Here is a 26844-nt window from a genome sequence, read left to right as displayed (position 1 = left end):
CCTCTCCTATCTCTTCTGACTCAATACACATTCTCCCACTACTGTCCTTGATCGGACCTATCCTCGTTCTCGTCATTCTCAGGTTTCTCACATACGCATAAAATGCCTTTGGGTTATCCTTGATCCTTCATGCCCTCTCTTGTCTCTCCTAATCCCTTTCTTCAGGTCCTTTCTGGCTATCCTGTATCCCTCCACTGCTCTGTCTGAATCCTGTTTCCTCAACCTTATGTAAGCCTCCTTCTTCCTCTTTACAAGACATTCAACCCCCCTCGTCATCCAAGGTTCCCTCACACGACCATTTCTTTCCTGCCTGATAGGTACATACATATCATGGACACGTCGTATCTGCTCTTTGAAGAAGTTCCACATTTCCACCACATCCTTCCCTGACAGCCTATGCTCCCAACGTATGCTCCTCAAATCCTGCCTTACTGCATCGTAATTTCCCTTCCCCCAATTATAAAATCTACCTTGTTGTGCGCACCTATCTCTCTCCATAACCAAGGTGAAAGTCACAGAATTGTGGTCACCATCACCAAAATGTTCACCCACTAACAAGCCCATCACTTGTCCCGGTTCATTACCGAGTACCAAATCCAATATGGCCTCCCCTCTGGTTGGACAATCTACATACTGAGTTAGAAAAGCTTCCTGGACACACTGCACAAACACCGCCCCATCCAATCTACTTGATCTAAAGAGTTTCCAATCGATCTTCTCAACCTCACACTCGATTTTGTCCTGAGTGAGGGACAGGTGTGAGTTTCTCGTTGAGGTTTTGTCTGTTTCAATGGAATGTCTTTTTCTTGAGTGTTTTACACTGTTCCTTCAAATGTTTTCCACTGTTCATTTACACACACGTTTCAATCTTTTTAGCCTATTTACCTTGGTCAGTTCTCCTCTTAAACTCATGTAATTGGCTATTTTTGTTTTTAATTGTAGCTTGTCCTTTCTGTGATTCACTTTCACATTTTATATTGCTTTAAACTGCACTTTATCACAATTTCCCGGAGGATCTCTCCAGGTGACATTTCTCATTCACTAAGTTCCATCACACAACGGTCGATCTGACATTGTGCAACTAGGGCTGTAACTATGTGTTATTCAAAGAAACACTGAAAACAATTGTCCGAACTCCCCTTCCAATATCACTGTTGTCAGTGTGATTGTCCCAAATTATACGAATTTTGAAGTTTCACTGAATTGTCATTATGCCTTTATTAAAAATTCCAATGAGTTCCTGTTTAATGCAGCGATGAGCAATGAAATGCTGTTTGGTGGCCGAAAACTGTTCTGCTGCTTGTGTCCTTGGCAGGTAATAGACTGAATTTACATTCAGACTGACTCTACTTCATGATCTGCGGCCAAATGCTTTCTCTATAATTCCTTTGGTATCCATTATTGATATTCCGCAAGGTTGCAAATCATTGAATATTTATGCCCACCTTTTGTTCACCCTGTAACCACGTCACCCTGGTGTCTAACTCTCTTTTATCTCTGTTACAAATCCATCTACCTAATTGCAGAGACTTTGTTCATTCCAAAACAAAACATAATATACGTTTCCTACAATTTCCTGTCACAAACCGATTCCCTGACGCACAGTTTTAGTTAATCGCTGTCCCATCCTGTTCCTTTCTGCTTGTCTTCAGCCACATCCCCATGTTGTTCCGATGCTTCACCTTTTCTATTTGGATTTGGAAAGCTCTTTTCACCTGAACCCTGTCCCTGCATCCGCTCTGTCAGTTTGAAACCCTGTCCTTAAGCCTACTAACATGATTGGCCAAGACACTGGTTCCAGCACAGTTCCAGTAGGACCATCCTAATGGATTATATTTTAAATCAGGTATGGGGTGTGGGTTTCTCTGGCTGACCAGCCTTGCTTCCCAGCCCTAGCTGCCCATGAGCTGAGTAACTTGCTCAGCCATTTCAGAGGGTAATTGCAAGGCAATCACTTTGCTGACCACGTGAGGATGGCAGATGTCCCCAAGTATCATTTTGATGACCAAACGTTATTTTGGACGTCAGCAATAGTTTCGTACTTATTAATGGATTGTTAATTGCAATTTTAAAAAAGTATTGACTGCAAATTCCACCAGTTCTGATGATGGGATTCAAACCTGTCTCCAGTGAACATTGGGTGATGTTTTGGATACATGCTCTAGCAATAATACCACTAGGCCATTACTTCACCTGCTCAAAGGTTGCTCATTGCTGAGCACTGATACCAGGGCATCAGGAACTTAAACCTGTTCTTCCGACATAATTGTTTCATTATGAAATCTTCCTGCACTCTGCTGATATCACTCAGTCTCTCTCCATGTGGTATCCCTCACTGTGAGGGTCTAAATGCTGCCTCTGCCAGTGTCTCTCGCTTTTGGAGCTACTCCAGATCTTGAGCTAACTGAATCCTCCAATCCAGAGAGACGCAACAGCACAGGCCAGGGAGGGAGACTGGGATTTTCCAGATCTCTCTGGGACTCGGTGCCATTCTCCCTGTGTAACCCTCACTGCATCAGTCTAATTTCCCATTCTGCTGAAATTCTCGCTGACTGTTGGGGGCCTGTAGTACAGTCATATCAAACTGATAACCCATTCTCATTTCTCAGTTGCACCATTATATCTTCACTGGGCGATCCCCAGGAATATCCTATCTAATTAATGCTCTGATGTTTTCACTGATCAGAAACTCCAATACTCCTCCTCTCTCAGCGCCTGTTCTGTCCTCAACCTTCAGATTGTAACCTGAGACCATCCCCCTCACTGTGGGCAACAGCCTCATCTTTCATGTCATCAGCAAACTTACAAATGATACCTTGTGCTTTCACATCGAATTATTAATGTACATATTACTGTTCAAAATAATTAGAGTCATAGATAGAGTCCATAGCCAGAGATTTTTCCCCAGGGCAGGATTGACTGGTATGAGAAGTCAAAGTTTGAAGATATAAGGAGGAAGGTATAATGGAGACATCAGAGGTAGGTTCTTTACGCAGAGAGTTGTGAATGCATGGAATGTGTTGCCAGCTGCGGTGGTGGAAGGAGTGTCATTGGGGACATTTTCGCGACTACTGGACATGCACATGGATAAGAAAGAGTTGAGGGGTGCATAGGTTAAGTTACTATATTTTACATTAGGATTAAGTATCGGCACAACTTCATGGGCCTAAGGGCCTGTTCTGTGCTGTACTTTTCTATGTTCTATATTCTATAATAACCAGCAATGGTTGCTGCACAGATCCCTGTGGTACACCCGCTGGTGAAAGAATTTCAAACACAAAACTTACCCTCCACCATTGTGCATCCAGGTTCCCAAATTGCCTTGGATCCCATTGGTCTGTTGGACCAGCGTTCCATGAGTGACCTTGTCAAATGCCTTAATGAACTCCATCTTCTTCACTGCCCTCATCAAAATCCTCAACCGTAATTTCAAACAAAAATCTCAGCTGAATTTGGGAGAGTATCCATAATCGATCTCTGCCTTTCCAAATGTTGATTCATTCTGTCCCTCAGAATTGTGTCCAATAATTTCCCTCTCCCTGCTGTCAGACTATCTGCTCTGTAATTACCTGGCCTATCTCTCCTCCCCTTCCTGAATAGCGATCCCGGAGTGACTGGACCTGTCTGCCTCACCGCGATCCCGGAGAGACTGGACGTGTCGGCCTCACCGCGATCCCGGAGTGACTGGACCTGTCTGCCTCACCGCGATCCCGGAGAGACTGGACGTGTCGGCCTCACCGCGATCCCGGAGTGACTGGACCTGTCTGCCTCACCGCGATCCCGGAGAGACTGGACGTGTCGGCCTCACCGCGATCCCGGAGTGACTGGACCTGTCTGCCTCACCGCGATCCCGGAGAGACTGGACGTGTCGGCCTCACCGCGATCCCGGTGTGACTGGACCTGTCGGCCTCACCGCGATCCCGGAGTGACTGGACCTGTCTGCCTCACCGCGATCCCGGAGAGACTGGACGTGTCGGCCTCACCGCGATCCCGGAGTGACTGGACCTGTCTGCCTCACCGCGATCCCGGAGAGACTGGACGTGTCGGCCTCACCGCGATCCCGGAGTGACTGGACCTGTCTGCCTCACCGCGATCCCGGAGAGACTGGACGTGTCGGCCTCACCGCGATCCCGGAGTGACTGGACCTGTCTGCCTCACCGCGATCCCGGAGAGACTGGACGTGTCGGCCTCACCGCGATCCCGGTGTGACTGGACCTGTCGGCCTCACCGCGATCCCGGAGTGACTGGACCTGTCTGCCTCACCGCGATCCCGGAGAGACTGGACGTGTCGGCCTCACCGCGATCCCGGAGTGACTGGACCTGTCTGCCTCACCGCGATCCCGGAGAGACTGGACGTGTCGGCCTCACCGCGATCCCGGAGTGACTGGACCTGTCTGCCTCACCGCGATCCCGGAGAGACTGGACGTGTCGGCCTCACCGCGATCCCGGAGTGACTGGACCTGTCTGCCTCACCGCGATCCCGGAGAGACTGGACGTGTCGGCCTCACCGCGATCCCGGTGTGACTGGACCTGTCGGCCTCACCGCGATCCCGGAGTGACTGGACCTGTCTGCCTCACCGCGATCCCGGAGAGACTGGACGTGTCGGCCTCACCGCGATCCCGGAGTGACTGGACCTGTCTGCCTCACCGCGATCCCGGAGAGACTGGACGTGTCGGCCTCACCGCGATCCCGGAGTGACTGGACCTGTCTGCCTCACCGCGATCCCGGAGAGACTGGACGTGTCGGCCTCACCGCGATCCCGGAGTGACTGGACCTGTCTGCCTCACCGCGATCCCGGAGAGACTGGACGTGTCGGCCTCACCGCGATCCCGGTGTGACTGGACCTGTCGGCCTCACCGCGATCCCGGAGTGACTGGACCTGTCTGCCTCACCGCGATCCCGGAGAGACTGGACGTGTCGGCCTCACCGCGATCCCGGAGTGACTGGACCTGTCTGCCTCACCGCGATCCCGGAGAGACTGGACGTGTCGGCCTCACCGCGATCCCGGAGTGACTGGACCTGTCTGCCTCACCGCGATCCCGGAGAGACTGGACGTGTCGGCCTCACCGCGATCCCGGAGTGACTGGACCTGTCTGCCTCACCGCGATCCCGGAGAGACTGGACGTGTCGGCCTCACCGCGATCCCGGTGTGACTGGACCTGTCGGCCTCACCGCGATCCCGGAGTGACTGGACCTGTCTGCCTCACCGCGATCCCGGAGAGACTGGACGTGTCGGCCTCACCGCGATCCCGGAGTGACTGGACCTGTCTGCCTCACCGCGATCCCGGAGAGACTGGACGTGTCGGCCTCACCGCGATCCCGGAGTGACTGGACCTGTCTGCCTCACCGCGATCCCGGAGAGACTGGACGTGTCGGCCTCACCGCGATCCCGGAGTGACTGGACCTGTCTGCCTCACCGCGATCCCGGAGAGACTGGACGTGTCGGCCTCACCGCGATCCCGGTGTGACTGGACCTGTCGGCCTCACCGCGATCCCGGAGTGACTGGACCTGTCTGCCTCACCGCGATCCCGGAGAGACTGGACGTGTCGGCCTCACCGCGATCCCGGAGTGACTGGACCTGTCTGCCTCACCGCGATCCCGGAGAGACTGGACGTGTCGGCCTCACCGCGATCCCGGAGTGACTGGACCTGTCTGCCTCACCGCGATCCCGGAGAGACTGGACGTGTCGGCCTCACCGCGATCCCGGAGTGACTGGACCTGTCTGCCTCACCGCGATCCCGGAGAGACTGGACGTGTCGGCCTCACCGCGATCCCGGTGTGACTGGACCTGTCGGCCTCACCGCGATCCCGGAGTGACTGGACCTGTCTGCCTCACCGCGATCCCGGAGAGACTGGACGTGTCGGCCTCACCGCGATCCCGGAGTGACTGGACCTGTCTGCCTCACCGCGATCCCGGAGAGACTGGACGTGTCGGCCTCACCGCGATCCCGGAGTGACTGGACCTGTCTGCCTCACCGCGATCCCGGAGAGACTGGACGTGTCGGCCTCACCGCGATCCCGGAGTGACTGGACCTGTCTGCCTCACCGCGATCCCGGAGAGACTGGACGTGTCGGCCTCACCGCGATCCCGGTGTGACTGGACCTGTCGGCCTCACCGCGATCCCGGAGTGACTGGACCTGTCTGCCTCACCGCGATCCCGGAGAGACTGGACGTGTCGGCCTCACCGCGATCCCGGAGTGACTGGACCTGTCTGCCTCACCGCGATCCCGGAGAGACTGGACGTGTCGGCCTCACCGCGATCCCGGAGTGACTGGACCTGTCTGCCTCACCGCGATCCCGGAGAGACTGGACGTGTCGGCCTCACCGCGATCCCGGAGTGACTGGACCTGTCTGCCTCACCGCGATCCCGGAGAGACTGGACGTGTCGGCCTCACCGCGATCCCGGTGTGACTGGACCTGTCGGCCTCACCGCGATCCCGGAGTGACTGGACCTGTCTGCCTCACCGCGATCCCGGAGAGACTGGACGTGTCGGCCTCACCGCGATCCCGGAGTGACTGGACCTGTCTGCCTCACCGCGATCCCGGAGAGACTGGACGTGTCGGCCTCACCGCGATCCCGGAGTGACTGGACCTGTCTGCCTCACCGCGATCCCGGAGAGACTGGACGTGTCGGCCTCACCGCGATCCCGGAGTGACTGGACCTGTCTGCCTCACCGCGATCCCGGAGAGACTGGACGTGTCGGCCTCACCGCGATCCCGGTGTGACTGGACCTGTCGGCCTCACCGCGATCCCGGAGTGACTGGACCTGTCTGCCTCACCGCGATCCCGGAGAGACTGGACGTGTCGGCCTCACCGCGATCCCGGAGTGACTGGACCTGTCTGCCTCACCGCGATCCCGGAGAGACTGGACGTGTCGGCCTCACCGCGATCCCGGAGTGACTGGACCTGTCTGCCTCACCGCGATCCCGGAGAGACTGGACGTGTCGGCCTCACCGCGATCCCAGTGTGACTGGACGTGTCGGCCTCACCGCGATCCCGGTGTGACTGGACCTGTCGGCCTCACCGCGATCCCGGAGTGACTGGACCTGTCGGCCTCACCGCGATCCCGGAGAGACTGGACCTGTCGGCCTCACCGCGATCCCGGTGTGACTGGACCTGTCGGCCTCACCGCGATCCCGGAGTGACTGGACCTGTCGGCCTCACCGCGATCCCGGAGAGACTGGACCTGTCGGCCTCACCGCGATCCCGGAGAGACTGGACGTGTCGGCCTCACCGCGATCCCAGTGTGACTGGACGTGTCGGCCTCGCCGCGATCCCGGTGTGACTGGACGTGTCGGCCTCGCCGTGATCCCGGTGTGACCGGACGTGTCGGCCTCGCCGTGATCCCGGTGTGACCGGACGTGTCGGCCTCACCGCGATCCCGGAGTGACCGGACGTGTCGGCCTCACCGTGATCCCGGTGTGACCGGATCTGTCGGCCTCACCGCGATCCCGGTGTGACCGGACCTGTCGGCCTCACCGCGATCCCGGAGTGACTGGACCTGTCTGCCTCACCGCGATCCCGGAGTGACTGGACCTGTCGGCCTCACCGCTATCCCAGTGTGACTGGACCTGTCGGCCTCACCGCGATCCCGGTGTGACTGGACCTGTCGGCCTCACTGCGATCCCGGTGTGACTGGATCTGCCTGCTTCACCGCGATCCCGGTGTGACTGGACCTGTCTCCTGCACCGTGATCCCGGTGTGACTGGACCTGTCTCCTGCACCGTGATCCCGGTGTGACTGTACCTGTCTGGTTCACCGCAATCCCGGTGTGACTGGACCTGTCTGGTTCACCGTGATCCCGGTGTGACTGACCTGTCTGCTGCACCGTGATCCCGGTGTGACTGTACCTGTCTGCCGCACCGTGATCCCGGTGTGACTGGACCTGTCTGGTTCACCGCGATCCCGGTGTGACTGGACCTGTCTGGTTCACCGTGATCCCGGTGTGACTGGACCTGTCTGCTTCACCGTGATCCCGGTGTGACTGGATCTGTCTGCTTCACCGTGATCCCGGTGTGACTGGACCTGTCTCCTGCACCGTGATCCCGGTGTGACTGTACCTGTCTGGTTCACCGCGATCCCGGTGTGACTGGACCTGTCTGGTTCACCGTGCTCCAGGTGTGACTGGTCCCGTCTGGTTCACCGCGATCCCGGAGTGACTGTACTTGTCTGGTTCACCGCGATCCCGGTGCGACTGGACCTGTCTGGTTCACCGTGATCCAGGTGTGACTGGTCCCGTCTGGTTCACCGTGATGCAGGTGTGACTGGTCCCGTCTGGTTCACCGCGATCCCGGTGTGACTGTACCTGTCTGCTGCACCGTGATCCCGGTGTGACTGTACCTGTCTGCCGCACCGTGATCCCGGTGTGACTGTACCTGTCTGCTGCACCGCGATCCCGGTGTGACTGGACCTGTCTGGTTCACCGCGATCCCGGTGTGACTGGACCTGTCTGGTTCACCGCGATCCCGGTGTGACTGGACATGTCTGTTTCACCGCGATCCCGGTGTGACTGTACCTGTCTGGTTCACCGTAATCCAGGTGTGACTGTACCTGTCTGCTGCACCGTGATCCCGATGTGACTAGACCTGTCTGGTTCACCGAGATCCCGGTGTGACTGGGCCTGTCTGGTTCACCAAGATCCCGGTGTGACTGTACCTGTCTGGTTCACCGTGATCCAGGTGTGACTGGAACCGTCTGGTTCACCGCGATCCCGGTGTGACTGTACCTGTCTGGTTCACCGCGATCCCGGTGCGACTGTATCTGTCTGCCGCACCGTGATCCCGGTGGGACTGGACCTGTCTGCCGCACCGTGATCCCGGTGTGACTGGACCTGTCTGCTTCATCGTGATCCCGGTGTGACTGGACCTGTCTGCTGCACCGTGATACCGGTGTGACTGTACCTGTCTGGTTCACCGCGATCCAGGTATGACTGGACCCGTCTGGTTCACCGCGATCCCGGTGTGACTGTACCTGTCTGGTTCACCGCGATCCCGGTGTGACTGTACCTGTCTGGTTCACCGCAATCCCGGTGTGACTGTACCTGTCTGGTTCACCGCGATCCAGGTGTGACTGTACCTGTCTGGTTCACCGCGATCCCGGTGTGACTGTACCTGTCTGGTTCACCGTGATCCAGGTGTTGCAGTTGATGTGGTACAGCAAGATGGCGGCACTGAAGTCCTCTGTCTCTGTACGACCTCCAACTACCACCATCGTGTCCCGAAACAAGCCGGAAACATGGAAGAAGTGAGCGAGGGGCTGTAACCAAGTGAACACAGGGACAGTTAGACTCGGAGCGGGAACACAGCCCCCTTCCTGCCCCAATTCCCCAAGCTGGTCAGAGACATCCAAGCAGTTTCCAGCGATACCTTTGCACCGTGGGAGGGGGCGAGCAAGCTCCAGCTCAGCCCAGGGAGGTACAGGCTGTACAGCTCACGGGACGCTGACACACTCTCCAGGTAAAACCGATAGCCCCCAAACACATAGACTGCATCCGTGGCTGGGTGGTAAACGGCTGAGTGCCCGTATAACCCTGGAAGGTGCAGAAAGCATCGTCAGAACAGACATGGCCCATGCACAGCAGGTCAAACACACAACTGCAGATTGAACACAGCCCATCCACAGGCGCTCCATCAGCCACTGTGTCAAATCAGAGTCTCTCTCTCTCTCTCCCCCCAACTCGGACTGTCAAGGTCTGAACACCATGACAAGCACTCGAGATCCATAGGAAGCCTTTCCTTGCCTGTGCCGGTCGGGGGCGGCTCCCCTGCCTGTGCCGGTCGGGGGCGGCTCCCCTGCCTGTACCGGTCGGGGGCGGATCCCCTGCCTGTACCGGTCGGGGCTGTTCCCGTACTTCTAACGGTCGGGGCTGTCCCCGTGCCTGTCCCTGTCGGGGCTGTCCCCGTGCCTGTCCCTGTCGGGGCTGTCCCCGTGCCTGTCCCTGTCGGGGCTGTCCCCGTGCCTGTCCCTGTCGGGGCTCGTCCCTGTGCCTGTCGGGGCTCGTCCCTGTGCCCGTCGGGGCTGGTCCCGCTGTTGGGGCAGTCCTCGTGCCTGTACCTGTCGGGGCAGTCCTCGTGCCTGTACCTGTCGGCGCAGTCCTCGTGCCTGTACCTGTCGGCGCAGTCCTCGTGCCTGTACCTGTCGGCGCAGTCCTCGTGCCTGTACCTGTCGGCGCAGTCCTCGTGCCTGTACCTGTCGGCGCAGTCCTCGTGCCTGTACCTGTCGGCGCAGTCCTCGTGCCTGTACCTGTCGGCGCAGTCCTCGTGCCTGTACCTGTCGGCGCAGTCCTCGTGCCTGTACCTGTCGGCGCAGTCCTCGTGCCTGTACCTGTCGGCGCAGTCCTCGTGCCTGTACCTGTCGGCGCAGTCCTCGTGCCTGTACCTGTCGGCGCAGTCCTCGTGCCTGTACCTGTCGGCGCAGTCCTCGTGCCTGTACCTGTCGGCGCAGTCCTCGTGCCTGTACCTGTCGGCGCAGTCCTCGTGCCTGTACCTGTCGGCGCAGTCCTCGTGCCTGTACCTGTCGGCGCAGTCCTCGTGCCTGTACCTGTCGGCGCAGTCCTCGTGCCTGTACCTGTCGGCGCAGTCCTCGTGCCTGTACCTGTCGGGGCAGTCCTCGTGCCTGTACCTGTCGGCGCAGTCCTCGTGCCTGTACCTGTCGGCGCAGTCCCCGTGCCTGTACCTGTCGGGGCGGCCCCTGTGCCTGTACCTGTCGGGGCAATCCTCGTGCCTGTACCTGTCGGGGCGGCCCCTGTGCCTGTACCTGTTGGGGCAGTCCTCGTGCCTGTACCTGTCGGGGCAGTCCTCGTGCCTGTAGGGGCAGTCCTCGTGCCTGTACCTGTCGGGGCGGTCCCTGTGCCTGTACCTGTCGGGGCGGCCCCTGTGCCTGTACCTGTCGGGGCGGCCCCTGTGCCTGTACCTGTCGGGGCTGGTCCCGTACCCGTGCCTGTACCTGTCGGGGCAGTCCTCGTGCCTGTACCTGTTGGGGCCGTTCCTGTGTGCTGGCGGACACTCCAGTTTGTGGAGCGGATGTCGTATTCCAGGAGCTTGTTGTTGAAGCCGTTCTGTGGGGAGTAGCCTCCGATGAGGAGCAGGATGGAGTTCCGACACAGGGTCAGAGTGTGGCCAGTTACTGGAGGCAGGAGACCCGACTACAGACAGACAGAGAACAAGAGGCAAACGTGATGACAGCAACGAGGCAACTCACGTGAAACAGGAATCGTCAGCCACAGCCTTTAGTAGGAACTACTGGGCTGGGTGGAGGGGGGGGGTGAGCTCTTCACTTCCCGGTGACACACAGTCCTCAATTGAGGAGCTAGCTCGGTCCGAGTGAGAGCTGAGCATCAGGGGGCCCCTGGGCCCAGCCAAGGGGGGCGGGGGGCCCCCGGGCACAGCCGAGGGGGGCGGGGGGCCCTCGGGCACAGCCGAGGGGGCACCAGTCAGTGTACCTCTCCTTCTGTCCACTCTGCGTTGACCAGGTCCAGCAGCCAGAAATCACTAGCCACCCCGCTGTCGGTCAGTCCTCCAGCCACGTACATGGTGTCCAGGGCAGGGCCTGATGTTGCTGCTGCGTGGAAATATCGTGCTCTGGGCGCCCGGCCCTCAGGCCTTACCTCGGCGCTCCACCGACGATCGCTGAGGGAGAATCTGCAGGAGACAAGACCCAGAGCAAGGTCACTATCCAGGAACAGTCCCTTGCGTTCTCCGTCTGTGACCAGGCCTGAAACGGAATGCATTCCCACCCCCACCGTTTCCATACAATCCTGGAGCTGGGAAGCAGAAAGTTGCTTATTCTGTAGATGGCAATTTCCAACAGTGCAATAACACAGAGGTACAGAGAGGCACAGCAAATGGCCGCCACTGCGGGGACAGCAGAAACACTGCAAATAGCCACCAGTGTGGGGACAGAAGACACACTGCAAATGGCCGCCACTGCGGGGACAGCAGACAGACTGCAAATGGCCGCCACTGCGGGGACAGCAGACACACTGCAAATGGCCGCCACTGCAGGGACAGCAGACACACTGCAAATGGCCGCCACTGCGGGGACAGCAGACACACTGCAAATGGCTGCCACTGCAGGGACAGCAGACACACTGCAAATGGCCGCCACTGCGGGGACAGCAGAAACACTGCAAATGGCTGCCACTGCGGGGACTGCAGACACACTGCAAATGGCCGCCACTGCAGGGACAGCAGACACACTGCAAATGGCCGCCACTGCGGGGACAGCAGACACACTGCAAATGGCCGCCATTGCGGGGACACCAGACAGACTGCAAATGGCTGCCAGAGCGGGGACAGCAGACATATTGCAAATGGCTGCCACTGCGGGGACAGCAGACAGACTGCAAATGGCCGCCACTGCGGGGACAGCAGACACACTGCAAATGGCCGCCACTGCAGGGACAACAGACACACTGCAAATGGCCGCCACTGCGGGGACACCAGACAGACTGCAAATAGCTGCCGGAGCGGGGACAGCAGACATATTGCAAATGGCTGCCACTGCAGGGACAGCAGACACACTGCAAATGGTTGCCGGAGCGGGGACAGCAGACACACTGCAAATGGCCGCCACTGCGGGGACACCAGACAGACTGCAAATGGCTGCCGGAGCGGGGACAGCAGATGCACTGCAAATGGCCGCCACTGTGGAGACAGCAGACAGACTGCAAATGGCCGCCATTGCGGGGACACCAGACAGACTGCAAATGGCTGCCGGAGCAGAGACAGCAGACACACTGTAAATGGCCGCTTGTGTGGGGATAGCAGATGCACTGCAAATGGCCACCAGCACAGTGAACCAATGAAGGGTATGATTTGAGCCCCCCCCGACAGGGTCTCCAACTCCAGTAACTGATAGCTGCCACTTACCTGTAAACACTGTTTAAAATCCCCTTCCTGAGGGACAGGCCTCCGTAGATCCAAAGGGTGGAGCCTGGGCCTTCCACCATCGAGTGGCCCATGCGCTTCAAGGGGCCACCATCTTCCTGGGGGGGGGGAGGCAATGTTCACAGTCAGAGCCTGGAAACTGGGCCCCGAAGCTCCCAGAGCAACATGGCCCAGTGAGAGCACCCCACACAGACACACAGCCAGGCAGGTTACAGCAGGGGGGGGAGGGAGGGAGGGAGGAAGGAAGGGAGGGAGAAGTAGAGAGAAAGTCCCAGGGGGAGTATTCCCATCGCACAGTGTCCCAGGGGGAGTGTCCCCATCACACAGTGTCCTGGGGGGGGAGTATTCCCATCACACAGTGTCCCAGGGGGAGTATTCCCATCGCACAGTGTCCCAGGGGGAGTGTCCCCATCACACAGTGTCCTGGGGGGGGAGTATTCCCATCACACAGTGTCCCAGGGGGAGTATTCCCATCGCACAGTGTCCCAGGGGGAGTGTCCCCATCACACAGTGTCCTGGGGGGGGAGTATTCCCATCACACAGTGTCCCAGGGGGAGTATTCCCATCGCACAGTGTCCCAGGGGGAGTGTCCCCATCACACAGTGTCCTGGGGGGGGAGTATTCCCATCACACAGTGTCCCAGGGGGAGTATTCCCATCGCACAGTGTCCCAGGGGGAGTGTCCCCATCACACAGTGTCCTGGGGGGGGAGTATTCCCATCACACAGTGTCCCAGGGGGAGTATTCCCATCGCACAGTGTCCCAGGGGGAGTGTCCCCATCACACAGTGTCCTGGGGGGGGAGTATTCCCATCACACAGTGTCCCAGGGGGAGTATTCCCATCGCACAGTGTCCCAGGGGGAGTGTCCCCATCACACAGTGTCCTGGGGGGGGAGTATTCCCATCACACAGTGTCCCAGGGGGAGTATTCCCATCGCACAGTGTCCCAGGGGGAGTGTCCCCATCACACAGTGTCCTGGGGGGGGAGTATTCCCATCACACAGTGTCCCAGGGGGAGTATTCCCATCGCACAGTGTCCCAGGGGGAGTGTCCCCATCACACAGTGTCCTGGGGGGGGAGTATTCCCATCACACAGTGTCCCAGGGGGAGTATTCCCATCGCACAGTGTCCCAGGGGGAGTGTCCCCATCACACAGTGTCCTGGGGGGGGAGTATTCCCATCACACAGTGTCCCAGGGGGAGTATTCCCATCGCACAGTGTCCCAGGGGGAGTGTCCCCATCACACAGTGTCCTGGGGGGGGAGTATTCCCATCACACAGTGTCCCAGGGGGAGTATTCCCATCGCACAGTGTCCCAGGGGGAGTGTCCCCATCACACAGTGTCCTGGGGGGGGAGTATTCCCATCACACAGTGTCCCAGGGGGAGTATTCCCATCGCACAGTGTCCCAGGGGGAGTGTCCCCATCACACAGTGTCCTGGGGGGGGAGTATTCCCATCACACAGTGTCCCAGGGGGAGTATTCCCATCGCACAGTGTCCCAGGGGGAGTGTCCCCATCACACAGTGTCCTGGGGGGGGAGTATTCCCATCACACAGTGTCCCAGGGGGAGTATTCCCATCGCACAGTGTCCCAGGGGGAGTGTCCCCATCACACAGTGTCCTGGGGGGGGAGTATTCCCATCACACAGTGTCCCAGGGGGAGTATTCCCATCGCACAGTGTCCCAGGGGGAGTGTCCCCATCACACAGTGTCCTGGGGGGGGAGTATTCCCATCACACAGTGTCCCAGGGGGAGTATTCCCATCGCACAGTGTCCCAGGGGGAGTGTCCCCATCACACAGTGTCCTGGGGGGGGAGTATTCCCATCACACAGTGTCCCAGGGGGAGTATTCCCATCGCACAGTGTCCCAGGGGGAGTGTCCCCATCACACAGTGTCCTGGGGGGGGAGTATTCCCATCACACAGTGTCCCAGGGGGAGTATTCCCATCGCACAGTGTCCCAGGGGGAGTGTCCCCATCACACAGTGTCCTGGGGGGGGAGTATTCCCATCACACAGTGTCCCAGGGGGAGTATTCCCATCGCACAGTGTCCCAGGGGGAGTGTCCCCATCACACAGTGTCCTGGGGGGGGAGTATTCCCATCACACAGTGTCCCAGGGGGAGTATTCCCATCGCACAGTGTCCCAGGGGGAGTGTCCCCATCACACAGTGTCCTGGGGGGGGAGTATTCCCATCACACAGTGTCCCAGGGGGAGTATTCCCATCGCACAGTGTCCCAGGGGGAGTGTCCCCATCACACAGTGTCCTGGGGGGGGAGTATTCCCATCACACAGTGTCCCAGGGGGAGTATTCCCATCGCACAGTGTCCCAGGGGGAGTGTCCCCATCACACAGTGTCCTGGGGGGGGAGTATTCCCATCACACAGTGTCCCAGGGGGAGTATTCCCATCGCACAGTGTCCCAGGGGGAGTGTCCCCATCACACAGTGTCCTGGGGGGGGAGTATTCCCATCACACAGTGTCCCAGGGGGAGTATTCCCATCGCACAGTGTCCCAGGGGGAGTGTCCCCATCACACAGTGTCCTGGGGGGGGAGTATTCCCATCACACAGTGTCCCAGGGGGAGTATTCCCATCGCACAGTGTCCCAGGGGGAGTGTCCCCATCACACAGTGTCCTGGGGGGGGAGTATTCCCATCACACAGTGTCCCAGGGGGAGTATTCCCATCGCACAGTGTCCCAGGGGGAGTGTCCCCATCACACAGTGTCCTGGGGGGGGAGTATTCCCATCACACAGTGTCCCAGGGGGAGTATTCCCATCGCACAGTGTCCCAGGGGGAGTGTCCCCATCACACAGTGTCCTGGGGGGGGAGTATTCCCATCACACAGTGTCCCAGGGGGAGTATTCCCATCGCACAGTGTCCCAGGGGGAGTGTCCCCATCACACAGTGTCCTGGGGGGGGAGTATTCCCATCACACAGTGTCCCAGGGGGAGTATTCCCATCGCACAGTGTCCCAGGGGGAGTGTCCCCATCACACAGTGTCCTGGGGGGGGAGTATTCCCATCACACAGTGTCCCAGGGGGAGTATTCCCATCGCACAGTGTCCCAGGGGGAGTGTCCCCATCACACAGTGTCCTGGGGGGGGAGTATTCCCATCACACAGTGTCCCAGGGGGAGTATTCCCATCGCACAGTGTCCCAGGGGGAGTGTCCCCATCACACAGTGTCCTGGGGGGGGAGTATTCCCATCACACAGTGTCCCAGGGGGAGTATTCCCATCGCACAGTGTCCCAGGGGGAGTGTCCCCATCACACAGTGTCCTGGGGGGGGAGTATTCCCATCACACAGTGTCCCAGGGGGAGTATTCCCATCGCACAGTGTCCCAGGGGGAGTGTCCCCATCACACAGTGTCCTGGGGGGGGAGTATTCCCATCACACAGTGTCCCAGGGGGAGTATTCCCATCGCACAGTGTCCCAGGGGGAGTGTCCCCATCACACAGTGTCCTGGGGGGGGAGTATTCCCATCACACAGTGTCCCAGGGGGAGTATTCCCATCGCACAGTGTCCCAGGGGGAGTGTCCCCATCACACAGTGTCCTGGGGGGGGAGTATTCCCATCACACAGTGTCCCAGGGGGAGTATTCCCATCGCACAGTGTCCCAGGGGGAGTGTCCCCATCACACAGTGTCCTGGGGGGGGAGTATTCCCATCACACAGTGTCCCAGGGGGAGTATTCCCATCGCACAGTGTCCCAGGGGGAGTGTCCCCATCACACAGTGTCCTGGGGGGGGAGTATTCCCATCACACAGTGTCCCAGGGGGAGTATTCCCATCGCACAGTGTCCCAGGGGGAGTGTCCCCATCACACAGTGTCCTGGGGGGGGAGTATTCCCATCACACAGTGTCCCAGGGGGAGTATTCCCATCGCACAGTGTCCCAGGGGGAGTGTCCCCATCACACAGTGTCCTGGGGGGGGAGTATTCCCATCACACAGTGTCCCAGGGGGAGTATTCCCATCGCACAGTGTCCCAGGGGGAGTGTCCCCATCACACAGTGTCCTGGGGGGGGAGTATTCCCATCACACAGTGTCCCAGGGGGAGTATTCCCATCGCACAGTGTCCCAGGGGGAGTGTCCCCATCACACAGTGTCCTGGGGGGGGAGTATTCCCATCACACAGTGTCCCAGGGGGAGTATTCCCATCGCACAGTGTCCCAGGGGGAGTGTCCCCATCACACAGTGTCCTGGGGGGGGAGTATTCCCATCACACAGTGTCCCAGGGGGAGTATTCCCATCGCACAGTGTCCCAGGGGGAGTGTCCCCATCACACAGTGTCCTGGGGGGGGAGTATTCCCATCACACAGTGTCCCAGGGGGAGTATTCCCATCGCACAGTGTCCCAGGGGGAGTGTCCCCATCACACAGTGTCCTGGGGGGGGAGTATTCCCATCACACAGTGTCCCAGGGGGAGTATTCCCATCGCACAGTGTCCCAGGGGGAGTGTCCCCATCACACAGTGTCCTGGGGGGGGAGTATTCCCATCACACAGTGTCCCAGGGGGAGTATTCCCATCGCACAGTGTCCCAGGGGGAGTGTCCCCATCACACAGTGTCCTGGGGGGGGAGTATTCCCATCACACAGTGTCCCAGGGGGAGTATTCCCATCGCACAGTGTCCCAGGGGGAGTGTCCCCATCACACAGTGTCCTGGGGGGGGAGTATTCCCATCACACAGTGTCCCAGGGGGAGTATTCCCATCGCACAGTGTCCCAGGGGGAGTGTCCCCATCACACAGTGTCCTGGGGGGGGAGTATTCCCATCACACAGTGTCCCAGGGGGAGTATTCCCATCGCACAGTGTCCCAGGGGGAGTGTCCCCATCACACAGTGTCCTGGGGGGGGAGTATTCCCATCACACAGTGTCCCAGGGGGAGTATTCCCATCGCACAGTGTCCCAGGGGGAGTGTCCCCATCACACAGTGTCCTGGGGGGGGAGTATTCCCATCACACAGTGTCCCAGGGGGAGTATTCCCATCGCACAGTGTCCCAGGGGGAGTGTCCCCATCACACAGTGTCCTGGGGGGGGAGTATTCCCATCACACAGTGTCCCAGGGGGAGTATTCCCATCGCACAGTGTCCCAGGGGGAGTGTCCCCATCACACAGTGTCCTGGGGGGGGAGTATTCCCATCACACAGTGTCCCAGGGGGAGTATTCCCATCGCACAGTGTCCCAGGGGGAGTGTCCCCATCACACAGTGTCCTGGGGGGGGAGTATTCCCATCACACAGTGTCCCATGGGGAGTATCCCCATCACACAGTGCCTCGGGGGGGAGTATTCTCCGTTTGCAGTGCCCCGTGGGGAATATTCCCATTCTGCAGTGTCCCAGGGGGAATATTTCTGCCCCCACCCCCACGAGCTGCCCGTCCACCCCTGGCCTGACACTCACCATGTGGCAGTGCCCGTTGTGAGTTCGAGATGAGCAGTTATTGGGGCACATACTTGAGGTGCAGTTCTCGCCGCTGTAGCCCGTCTCACACACACAGTGCCCGTCCTGGCATCTCTGGTTTTCCAGGCATCTGGGCTGACAGCTGCTGATGGTGTAGGTGGCATTGAAACCCTCTGTGCCCGCTGCCCTGGAGATGTTGGCTTCGAAGTAGACAGTGAGGACACCTGGTGAAGATCGGGAAAACGGATACAGTGGGGAAACCCAAACACAGGCAGCTTTCTCCATTCACCCAGTCATAGTGCGATACAGGGCTCTCCCCCAGTTACAGCCCGGTGACCGTCCCCTCCCGGTGACTGCCCGGGAACCGTCCCCTCCCGGTGACTGCCCGGGAACCGTCCCCTCCCGGTGACTGCCCGGGAACCGTCCCCTCCCGGTGACTGCCCGGGAACCGTCCCCTCCCGGTGACTGCCCGGGAACCGTCACCTCCCGGTGAGCCTGCCGCTTCACTCACGGTGATTTACCGCCGTACCTGAGACAGCATCCACCTTGACCGCCCGTGTGTGCCCATTGCCACAGAAGGCGCCGATCAGTTTCGGATCTGCATAGAGGGCACTGTGCTGCTGGGGCTGGCTCAGGAACCCTGGCACCCCGTCAAAGACGTAGACATAGTTTTGCTGAAAAGGAGCAAAGTGAGCAGGTGATGGAGACTGACCCGAGAGAGCAAGGCCGCGTGAATACTGACTCCCCCTCGCTCGCTCACCCCTGACCCCAAACCCGGCACCGCCACGTCTCGGAGATACTCACACCACATGTCACCCTGATGTCGGGCCCAATGGTCAGGCTGACGGTCAGGCAGCCACTTTGTCCCTCGCAGGAGTCCAGGCTGTTGGAGGTGGTCAGCACCCACAGGCAGTAGGCCAGGCCCTTGGCGGAGAGGCCCTGACCCCGCGTAGAGCCCAGGGCCGATGAGGAGATATTCTGCAGCAGGACACGGCCCACGCACTCGCGGTAACATCTTCCATTCTCTCTGGAGACAAAGCAAAGGCTGCAGTCACCTACTATCACCCACTCCCCCTCCCTTACATTCCAAGGGACAGGCCGGATGGAGGTGGGTGGTACTTTTGTGTACAGGGCAGCTGAACCATTGCAGGGACTGAGGAGAGTCGCTGCTGACAATGGGACAGATACAGAGACTTCTGTAAAATATATTCATGGCCCACCACTTACCACCCATCGTTCATTGCCCTTTGAGAAGGTGGCTGTGAACCGGGTGCTGTGAGTTGACCCACAACGTCCCTGAGGGAGAGAATTCCAGGATTCTGACCCAGCCACACTGAAGGAATGGCGATATATTTCCAAGCCAGGATGGTGAGTGGCTCGGAGGGGAACTTGCAGGGAGTGGTTTCCCATCTATCTGCTGCCCCTTGTCCTTCCCGATGGAAGTGGTCGTGGGTGTGGAAGGTGCTGCCTGAGGATCTTGGGTGAATTTCTGCCGTGCATCTTGTAGATGGTACACACTGCTGCTACTGAGCGTCGGTGGTGGGGTGATTGAATACTTGTGGATATGGGGCCAATCAAGCGGGGATCTCAGGAATGTACGAGAGGAATTATGAGAGAAAATCAGTTTGAGAGTGAGTATGAGAGTGAAAATGTGAATCCGTATCGGTGTTCAGTGGGCAGTTATGTGAGCGTGCAAAGGTTGTGTGTGTGTCCGCGTCTGTGTGCGTCTCTGTTGTCTGTGCATGCGCGTCTGTGTGTGCGTGTGCGCATGTGTGCGCATCTGTGTGTGTGCGTGTGCATGTGCGTCTGTTGTCTGTGCGTGCACGTGCATATGTATGTGTCTGTGTTTGTGTGTCAGTCTCCGTGAATGCCTGTCTGTGTCAGTGCGTGTGTCTCTGTGCGTGTGTGAGTGTGAGAAAGAGAGAAGGGGGCTGGGAGGTGCTGCCTGTAGCTTCTCTCTCAGAGACAGGGGGACAGACCTGACAGCTTCACTCACCGTGGGTCTCCATAGTAACCTGCGACACAGTCCTCACAGTGTGGCCCTTCAGTGTTCTCGGTGCAAAAACATCTGCCTGTCGCCCGGTCACAGTCACCCAACCAGCTGGCCCCGTGCCCATTACACGCACACTGCTGGCAGCCATCCTTCTGGGTGGCATTGCCATAGCTGCCTGGTTGGCACAGCTCACAGTGCTGCCCCATGGTCCAGTCTGTGGGAAACAGTGTGAATTAAACTCAGTCAGAAATGGACAGTCAGCCACATAGTCATTCCAACTCACACAGAAACTTTCTATTGACAGCCACTCCAGCACCGAACCATCAACAGATGCAACCCCCACCCGACCCCAAGTTCTTTCAGCACACAATCACAGATACACACACTCTTTCACACACACACACACACACGGACATACATACACACACACAAACACACGCAGAGGGACACACATACTCTCTCACACGCACATACACAGATACACACACTCATGAATGCGCGCACACACACACACATACTCACAGAACATATATTCACATGCGCACGCACAGACACACATATGCATGCGCACGCACAGACACACATATGCATGCACACAGACACATACATACTCACGCACACAGACACACATACGCATGCACAGAAACACATACATACGTACACACAGGCACATACATACTCACGCACATAGAGACACAGACGCACGCACACACACACAGACACGCGCAAACAGACACACAGACGCGCGCGCACAGACACACACGCGCGCGCGCGCACACACACACACGCGCGCGTACACAGACACACACACATGCGTACACAGACACACACACATGCGTACACAGACACACACACATGCGTACACAGACACACACACATGCGTACACAGACACACACACATGCGTACACAGACACACACACATGCGTACACAGACACACACACGTAGATAAAAACGGGATGAGATCTGACAAGCTGAATTTAGGGAATTAGGAACTAAGTTAAAAAGTAGGACCTCAGAGGCAGTGATCTCAGGATTGCTACCATGTGCCACCTGCGAGTTAGAGTAGGAATGATAGAATGTTCAGGATGAAAGTGTGGCTTGAGAGATGGTGCAGGAGGAAGGGGTTCAGATTTTTGCAACATTGGGATCGATTCTGGGGGAGGTGGGACTATTACAAATTGAATGGTGTACACCTGGGCTGGACTGGAACCAATGTCCTTCAGGGTGCTTTTACTATCGCTGCTGGGGAAGGTTTAAACTAATGTGGCAGGGGGATGGGAACCAAATGTAGAGGTTAGTGGACAGGAAGGAGATCGTAACTAAAGCCTGGAAGGAACTAGATAATGAAGTCAGTGTGACTAAAGAGAAGAGTAGGCAGGAAACAGAGGATGAATGCAGAGGGACTGGTGATGTGAACTGCATTTGTTTTAATGCAAGAAGTAAAGTAGGTAAGGCAGATGAACATAGGGCTTGGATTAGTACCTGGGAGTATGATGTTATTGTTATTACTGAGAGGTGGCTAAGGGAAGGGCTCGATTGGCAACTAAATATCCCAGGATATTGATGCTTCAGGCAGGATAGAGAGGGAGGTAAAAGGGGTGGGCAAGTTGCATTACTGATCAGAGAGGATATCACAGCTGTGCTGAAGGAGGGCACTATGGAGGACTCAAGCAGTGAGGCAATATGGGCAGAGCTCAGAAATAGGATGGGTGCGGTATCAATACTGGGGCTGTTCTACAGGCCTCCCAACAGCGAGCGTGAGATAGAGGTACAAATATGTAAACAGGTTATGGGAAGATGTAGGAGCAACAGGGTGGTGGTGAGAGGAGATTTTAATTTTCCCAACATTGACGGGGATACACTTCGTGTTAGAGGTCTAGATGGAGCAGAATTTGTAAGAAGCATCCAGGAGGATTTTCTCCAGCAGTATGTAAATAGCCCAACTCAGGAAGGGGCTGTACTGGACTTGGTGTTGGGAAATGAACCCGAGCCAGGTGGTTGAAGTTTCAGAAGGGGATTACTTTGGAATAGTGATCACAATTTCATAAGTTTTAGAATATGCATGGACAAAGACAAGAATGGTCCTAAAGGAAGAGTGCTAAATTGGGGCAAGGCCAACGATACCAAAATTCAGCAGGAGCTGGGGTATGTAGATGGGGAGCAGCTGCTTTAGGTAAATCCACATCTGACATGTGGGAGACTTTTAAAGAGAGGTTGTTTGGAGTGCAGGACAGACACGTCCCTTTGAAAATGAGGGATAGAAATGGCAAGGTTAGGGAACCATGGATGACAGGTGAAATTATGAGACTAGCTAAGAGGAAAAAGGAAGCGTACATAAGGTCTAGACGACTGAAAACAGGAGAAGCTTTGGAAGAATATCAGGAATGTAGGACCAAACAAATGAGGAATTAAGAGGGCTAAAAGGGGTCATGAAATATCTGTAACAACCAGGGATCAGGAAAATCCCAAAGGCTTTCATTTGCATATAAGAGGCAAGAGGGTAATGATGGAAAGGGTTGGCCCATTCAAGGACAAAGGAGGCAAGATATGTGTGCAGTCAGAGAAAATGGGTGCGATTCTCAATGAGTACTCTGCATCAGTATTCACCAAGGAGAGGAACATGACAGATGTTGAGGTTAGGGATAGATGTTTGATTACTCGAGGTCAAGTTAGCATAAGGAGGGAGGATATTCTAAAAGGCATTAAGGTGGACAATTCCCCAGGTCCAGATGGAATCCATCCCAGGTTTCTGAGGGAAGCGAGAGAGGGAATAACTGGGGCTTTAACAGACACCATTGCAGCATCCTTGAACATGGGTGAGGTCCCAGAGGACTGGAGAATTGCTAATATTGTCCCCTTGTTTAAGAAGGGTAGCAGGGATAAGCCAGGTAATTACAGACCAGAGAGCCCGATGTCAGTGGTGGAGAAACTGCTGGAGAAGATACTGAGGGACAGGACCTATTCCCATTTGGAAGAAAATGGGCTTATCAGTGAAAGGCAGCAGGGAAGGTCAAAGGCTTACCAAGTTAACAGAATTCTTTGAGGAAGTGACAACGTTGCTTGGTGGGGGAAGGGCTGCAAATGTTATATACCTGGGCTTCAGTAAGGCGTTTGAGTATGTTCCCAATGATAGGCTAATGGAGAAAGTGAAGTTGCATGGGTGCAGGGTGTACCAGCTAGGTGGATAGAGAACTGCCTGGGCAGCAGGAAACCAAGACTATCAGTGGAAGGGAGTTTCTCAAAGTGGAGATCTGTGACCAGTGGTACTCCACCGGGATCCATGTGGGGACCACTGTTGTTTGCGATATACATAAATAATCTGGAGGAAGGTATAGGTGGTCTGATTAGTCAGTTTGCAGATGACACTAAGGTTGGTGGAGTAGCAGATAGTGAAGGGGACTGTCAGAGAATTCAGCAAAATACAGATAGATTGGAGAGTTGGGCAGAGAAATGGCAGATCGAGTTCAATCTGGACAAATGTGAGGTGGTGCATTTTGGAAGATGCAATTCCAGAGTGATCTATATGGTAAACGGAAAAGCCCTGGGGAAAATTGATGTACAGAGAGATCTGGGTGTTCAGGTCCACTGCACCCTGAAGGTGGTAATGTAGGTCGATATCGAGTGGTCAAGTAGACACATGGAATGCTTTCCTTCATCGGATGGGGTATCAAGTACAAGAGTTGGCAAGTCATGTTACAGTTGTATAAAACTCTGGTTCGGCCACATTTGGAATGCTGCGTACAGTTCTGGTCCCCACATTACCAAAAGGCAGGAAAAGTGGAGTTGAGGATGATCAGATCAGCCATAATCCCATGGAAATGGTGGAGCAGACTCAATCGACTGAATGGCTTCCTTCCACTCCTACATCATTGAATCCTTACAGCAGGGAAGGAGGCCATTCAGCCCATCGAGTCCACTCTGACCCTCTGAAGAGCATCCCATCCAGACCCCACACCCCTACCCTATCCCTGTAACCCTGCATTTCCCCATGTCTAATCCACTTAACCTACACATCCCTGTACACTACAGGACAATTCAGCATGGCTAATCCACCCTAACCTGCATATCTTTGGACTGTGGGAGGAAACCCATGCCCTGGAACCAGAACATCTGTTGGTTTTATTATCAGGAATGAGGGAAAGTTGAATCCAGATTAAAGGCATAAAAACTGTCCACAATAGACAGGCAGGAGGCTGGAAGAACACAGCAAACCAGGCAGAGGGTCTGGGAAGGGAATCTAGGGATGGAAAGGGAGGTTATTTGAAATTGGAGAACTCAATGTTGAGTCCTCCAGGCTGTAGGGTGCCCAGGTGGAACATGGTCATGTTGGAAATTGAGTGGGAAGGGGAATTGAAATGGGCGGTGACTGGGAGGTCCGTTTGGTCCCTGTGGGTCTGGCTGCGATGCTCGGTGAACCGTTCCCTAAGTTTACGTTCAGTCTCCCTGATGTAGAGAAGATTAAAATCCGATCGCCCTGTGATCTTACTGAGTGGCAGAGTGGCCTATCGGTGTTTCTTGCTCCTTTCCCCACGAACAACTCGGCAAGATGATAAGGAATACGCATCGGGAAATTGCTCTCATGAAGACCTGAACTGCATGTATTTTGTCTGGGATGGGGGCTGTGTCAGGGGCAGCGAGGTTTCAGCAGAAGGGTCACTGGATCCAAAACATTCACTTAGTTTCTCTGTTCACAGATACCGCCAGAGCCTGTCAAGTTTCTCCAGCTATTTCTGTCCTTGTTTCTGGAGGGCAGGAGCGACAGGGACACAGGGAGACGAATGGGAGAGCACAGAGAGCTCCGCAGACAGAGAGTTGATGGGCTGAATGGCCTTCTTGCGGATGGGAAATTGGGAGATGCCTCGAGGTTCGGGTTTCCCGGAGGTTACCAGGCTCAGCAAGTGATTCAGGAGAGCAAGGGCCTTTAATTACGAGGGGGAGTGGGAGATAGGGAGAGGACGTTGGTGAGACTACACCTCGCGTGCAGTGGACAGTGTGGAGCTCAGAGTCTGATAGTACAGAACCAGACTGTTCAGTCCCACCAGTCCGTGCTGACTAAACTCCTCCCACCTGCCTGCACTTGGCCCAACTCCCTCCAAACCTTTCCTATCCATGTCCTTATCTCAATCCCTTTTAAGCATTGTCACTGTATCTGCGTCCACCACTTCCTCTGGTAGCTCATTCCACACAAGCCACACACTGTGTGTGAATGTACCTGCACTTCATGCCTTTTTAGAAATCGTTTTCCCCTCACTGTAAAAATATGTCCCCTCCTCTTGAAATCTCCCCCCCAGGGAAAAGACCCCTGCTGTTCACCTTAGCGTTGCCCCTCGTGATTTTACCAAGCTCTATCAGGTCACCCGTCAACCCCCTACATTCCAGTGAAAAAAGTCCCAGCCTATCCAGCCTTTCCTTTATAATTCAAACCCCTCCATACCCGGCAACATCCTGGAAAATCCCTTCTAAACCCTCTCCAACTTCCTAATATCCTTCCTATAACTGGGCAACCAGAACTGGACACAGTATTCCAGAAGGGGTCTCACCAATATCCTGTACAACCTCAACATGATGTCCCAACCCCTGCATTGAAAGGTCTGAGCAATAAAGACGTGTGCTGAGGGGGTTGAGACCTGTGGCAGGGAAAGGACAGAAGTGGGTCCTGCAGATGCTGGAGATCAGAGTCAAGATTAGAGCAGTGCTGGAGAAGCACAGCAGGTCAGAGCTTTTGCCCGAAACGCCGATTTTTCCTGCTCCTCGGATGCTGCCTGACCTGCTGTGCTTTTCCAGCACCACACTAACCTCGACTCTGAGGCAGGGACAGCCCAGAGACAGTCCACTTGGCTCATTCCTGAGATGGAGGGGTGGGTCTCATCGCAGGACGTCAACCAGGTTGGGCCAGTCGTCATTCAGAACCTCGGAGAGGGTAGAAGATTCCAAGGGTGCGGTGGGATGGTTTCTCTATAGACTCCCTTTTCACAGTCTGTGCCCGTGTTCATTTGAAGAGCCTATCATGCACTCGCAGACTCGCTGCTCCTGAATCACTGCGGAGTTCAGTGAACCACAGAGGGAGCGCGCTCAAACCCTTACCCATGCATTGGTCACACTTTCCAATGCCATCACGGCACGTGCTGTGGAAGTGACAGCCGCAGTCAATGTCACATTCGACGCCAGTCTCGTTGACGGTCTCCATGTCAGAGGTCCAGCCCAGCTCACAGATACAGGAGTAGTGAGGGGGCCCACTGCACTGGCCGTGCCTGCACTCATTGTAACAGCTGCAAGGAAGGAGAGAGAGAAATGCCAGCTGCCTGCCTGTTGTCAGGGCGTGCATGCACGTGTGTGTGGGGGAATGCGGGAGAGATAGAGCACACAAGGGAGTGCGCGTGAGTGTGTGTGCCTGTGAGTGTGCGCGCAAGGGAGAGACAAGAGAGAGAGCAAGAGCAAAACAGACTGTGTAAGCAAGACAGAGAGAGAGAGCAAAACAGAGTGTACGTGAGAGAGAGAGCAAGAGCAAAATAGTGTATGCAAGACAGAGAGAGAGCAAAACAGTGTACATGAGAGAGAGAGAGA

At 56.5% G+C, this 26844-nt stretch overlaps 1 protein-coding gene across 1 annotated transcript in view; it reads right to left on the bottom strand.

Annotated features, from left to right (window-relative positions):
• The window catches only part of LOC122547783 (multiple epidermal growth factor-like domains protein 8), a 37759-nt gene extending 11139 nt beyond the window's left edge, over positions 1–26620 (bottom strand). Inside the window, exons 1-10 of the mRNA XM_043686365.1 lie at positions 26365–26620; positions 20282–20492; positions 19090–19312; positions 18815–18959; positions 18286–18509; positions 12874–12989; positions 11445–11643; positions 10976–11147; positions 9370–9533; positions 9115–9259 (exon numbers count right to left, since the gene is read on the bottom strand). Coding sequence (XP_043542300.1) covers positions 9115–9259; positions 9370–9533; positions 10976–11147; positions 11445–11643; positions 12874–12989; positions 18286–18509; positions 18815–18959; positions 19090–19312; positions 20282–20492; positions 26365–26605 — 1840 coding nt within the window. The 5' untranslated portion in view covers positions 26606–26620. The remainder of the gene's footprint in view (positions 1–9114; positions 9260–9369; positions 9534–10975; positions 11148–11444; positions 11644–12873; positions 12990–18285; positions 18510–18814; positions 18960–19089; positions 19313–20281; positions 20493–26364) is intronic.
• Positions 26621–26844: the final 224 nt, after the last annotated feature.

The sequence above is a fragment of the Chiloscyllium plagiosum genome, unplaced genomic scaffold (assembly GCF_004010195.1).
Source record: "Chiloscyllium plagiosum isolate BGI_BamShark_2017 unplaced genomic scaffold, ASM401019v2 scaf_8458, whole genome shotgun sequence".
NCBI lineage: Eukaryota > Metazoa > Chordata > Chondrichthyes > Orectolobiformes > Hemiscylliidae > Chiloscyllium > Chiloscyllium plagiosum.
This window is presented reverse-complemented; position numbering and strand designations above follow the sequence as displayed.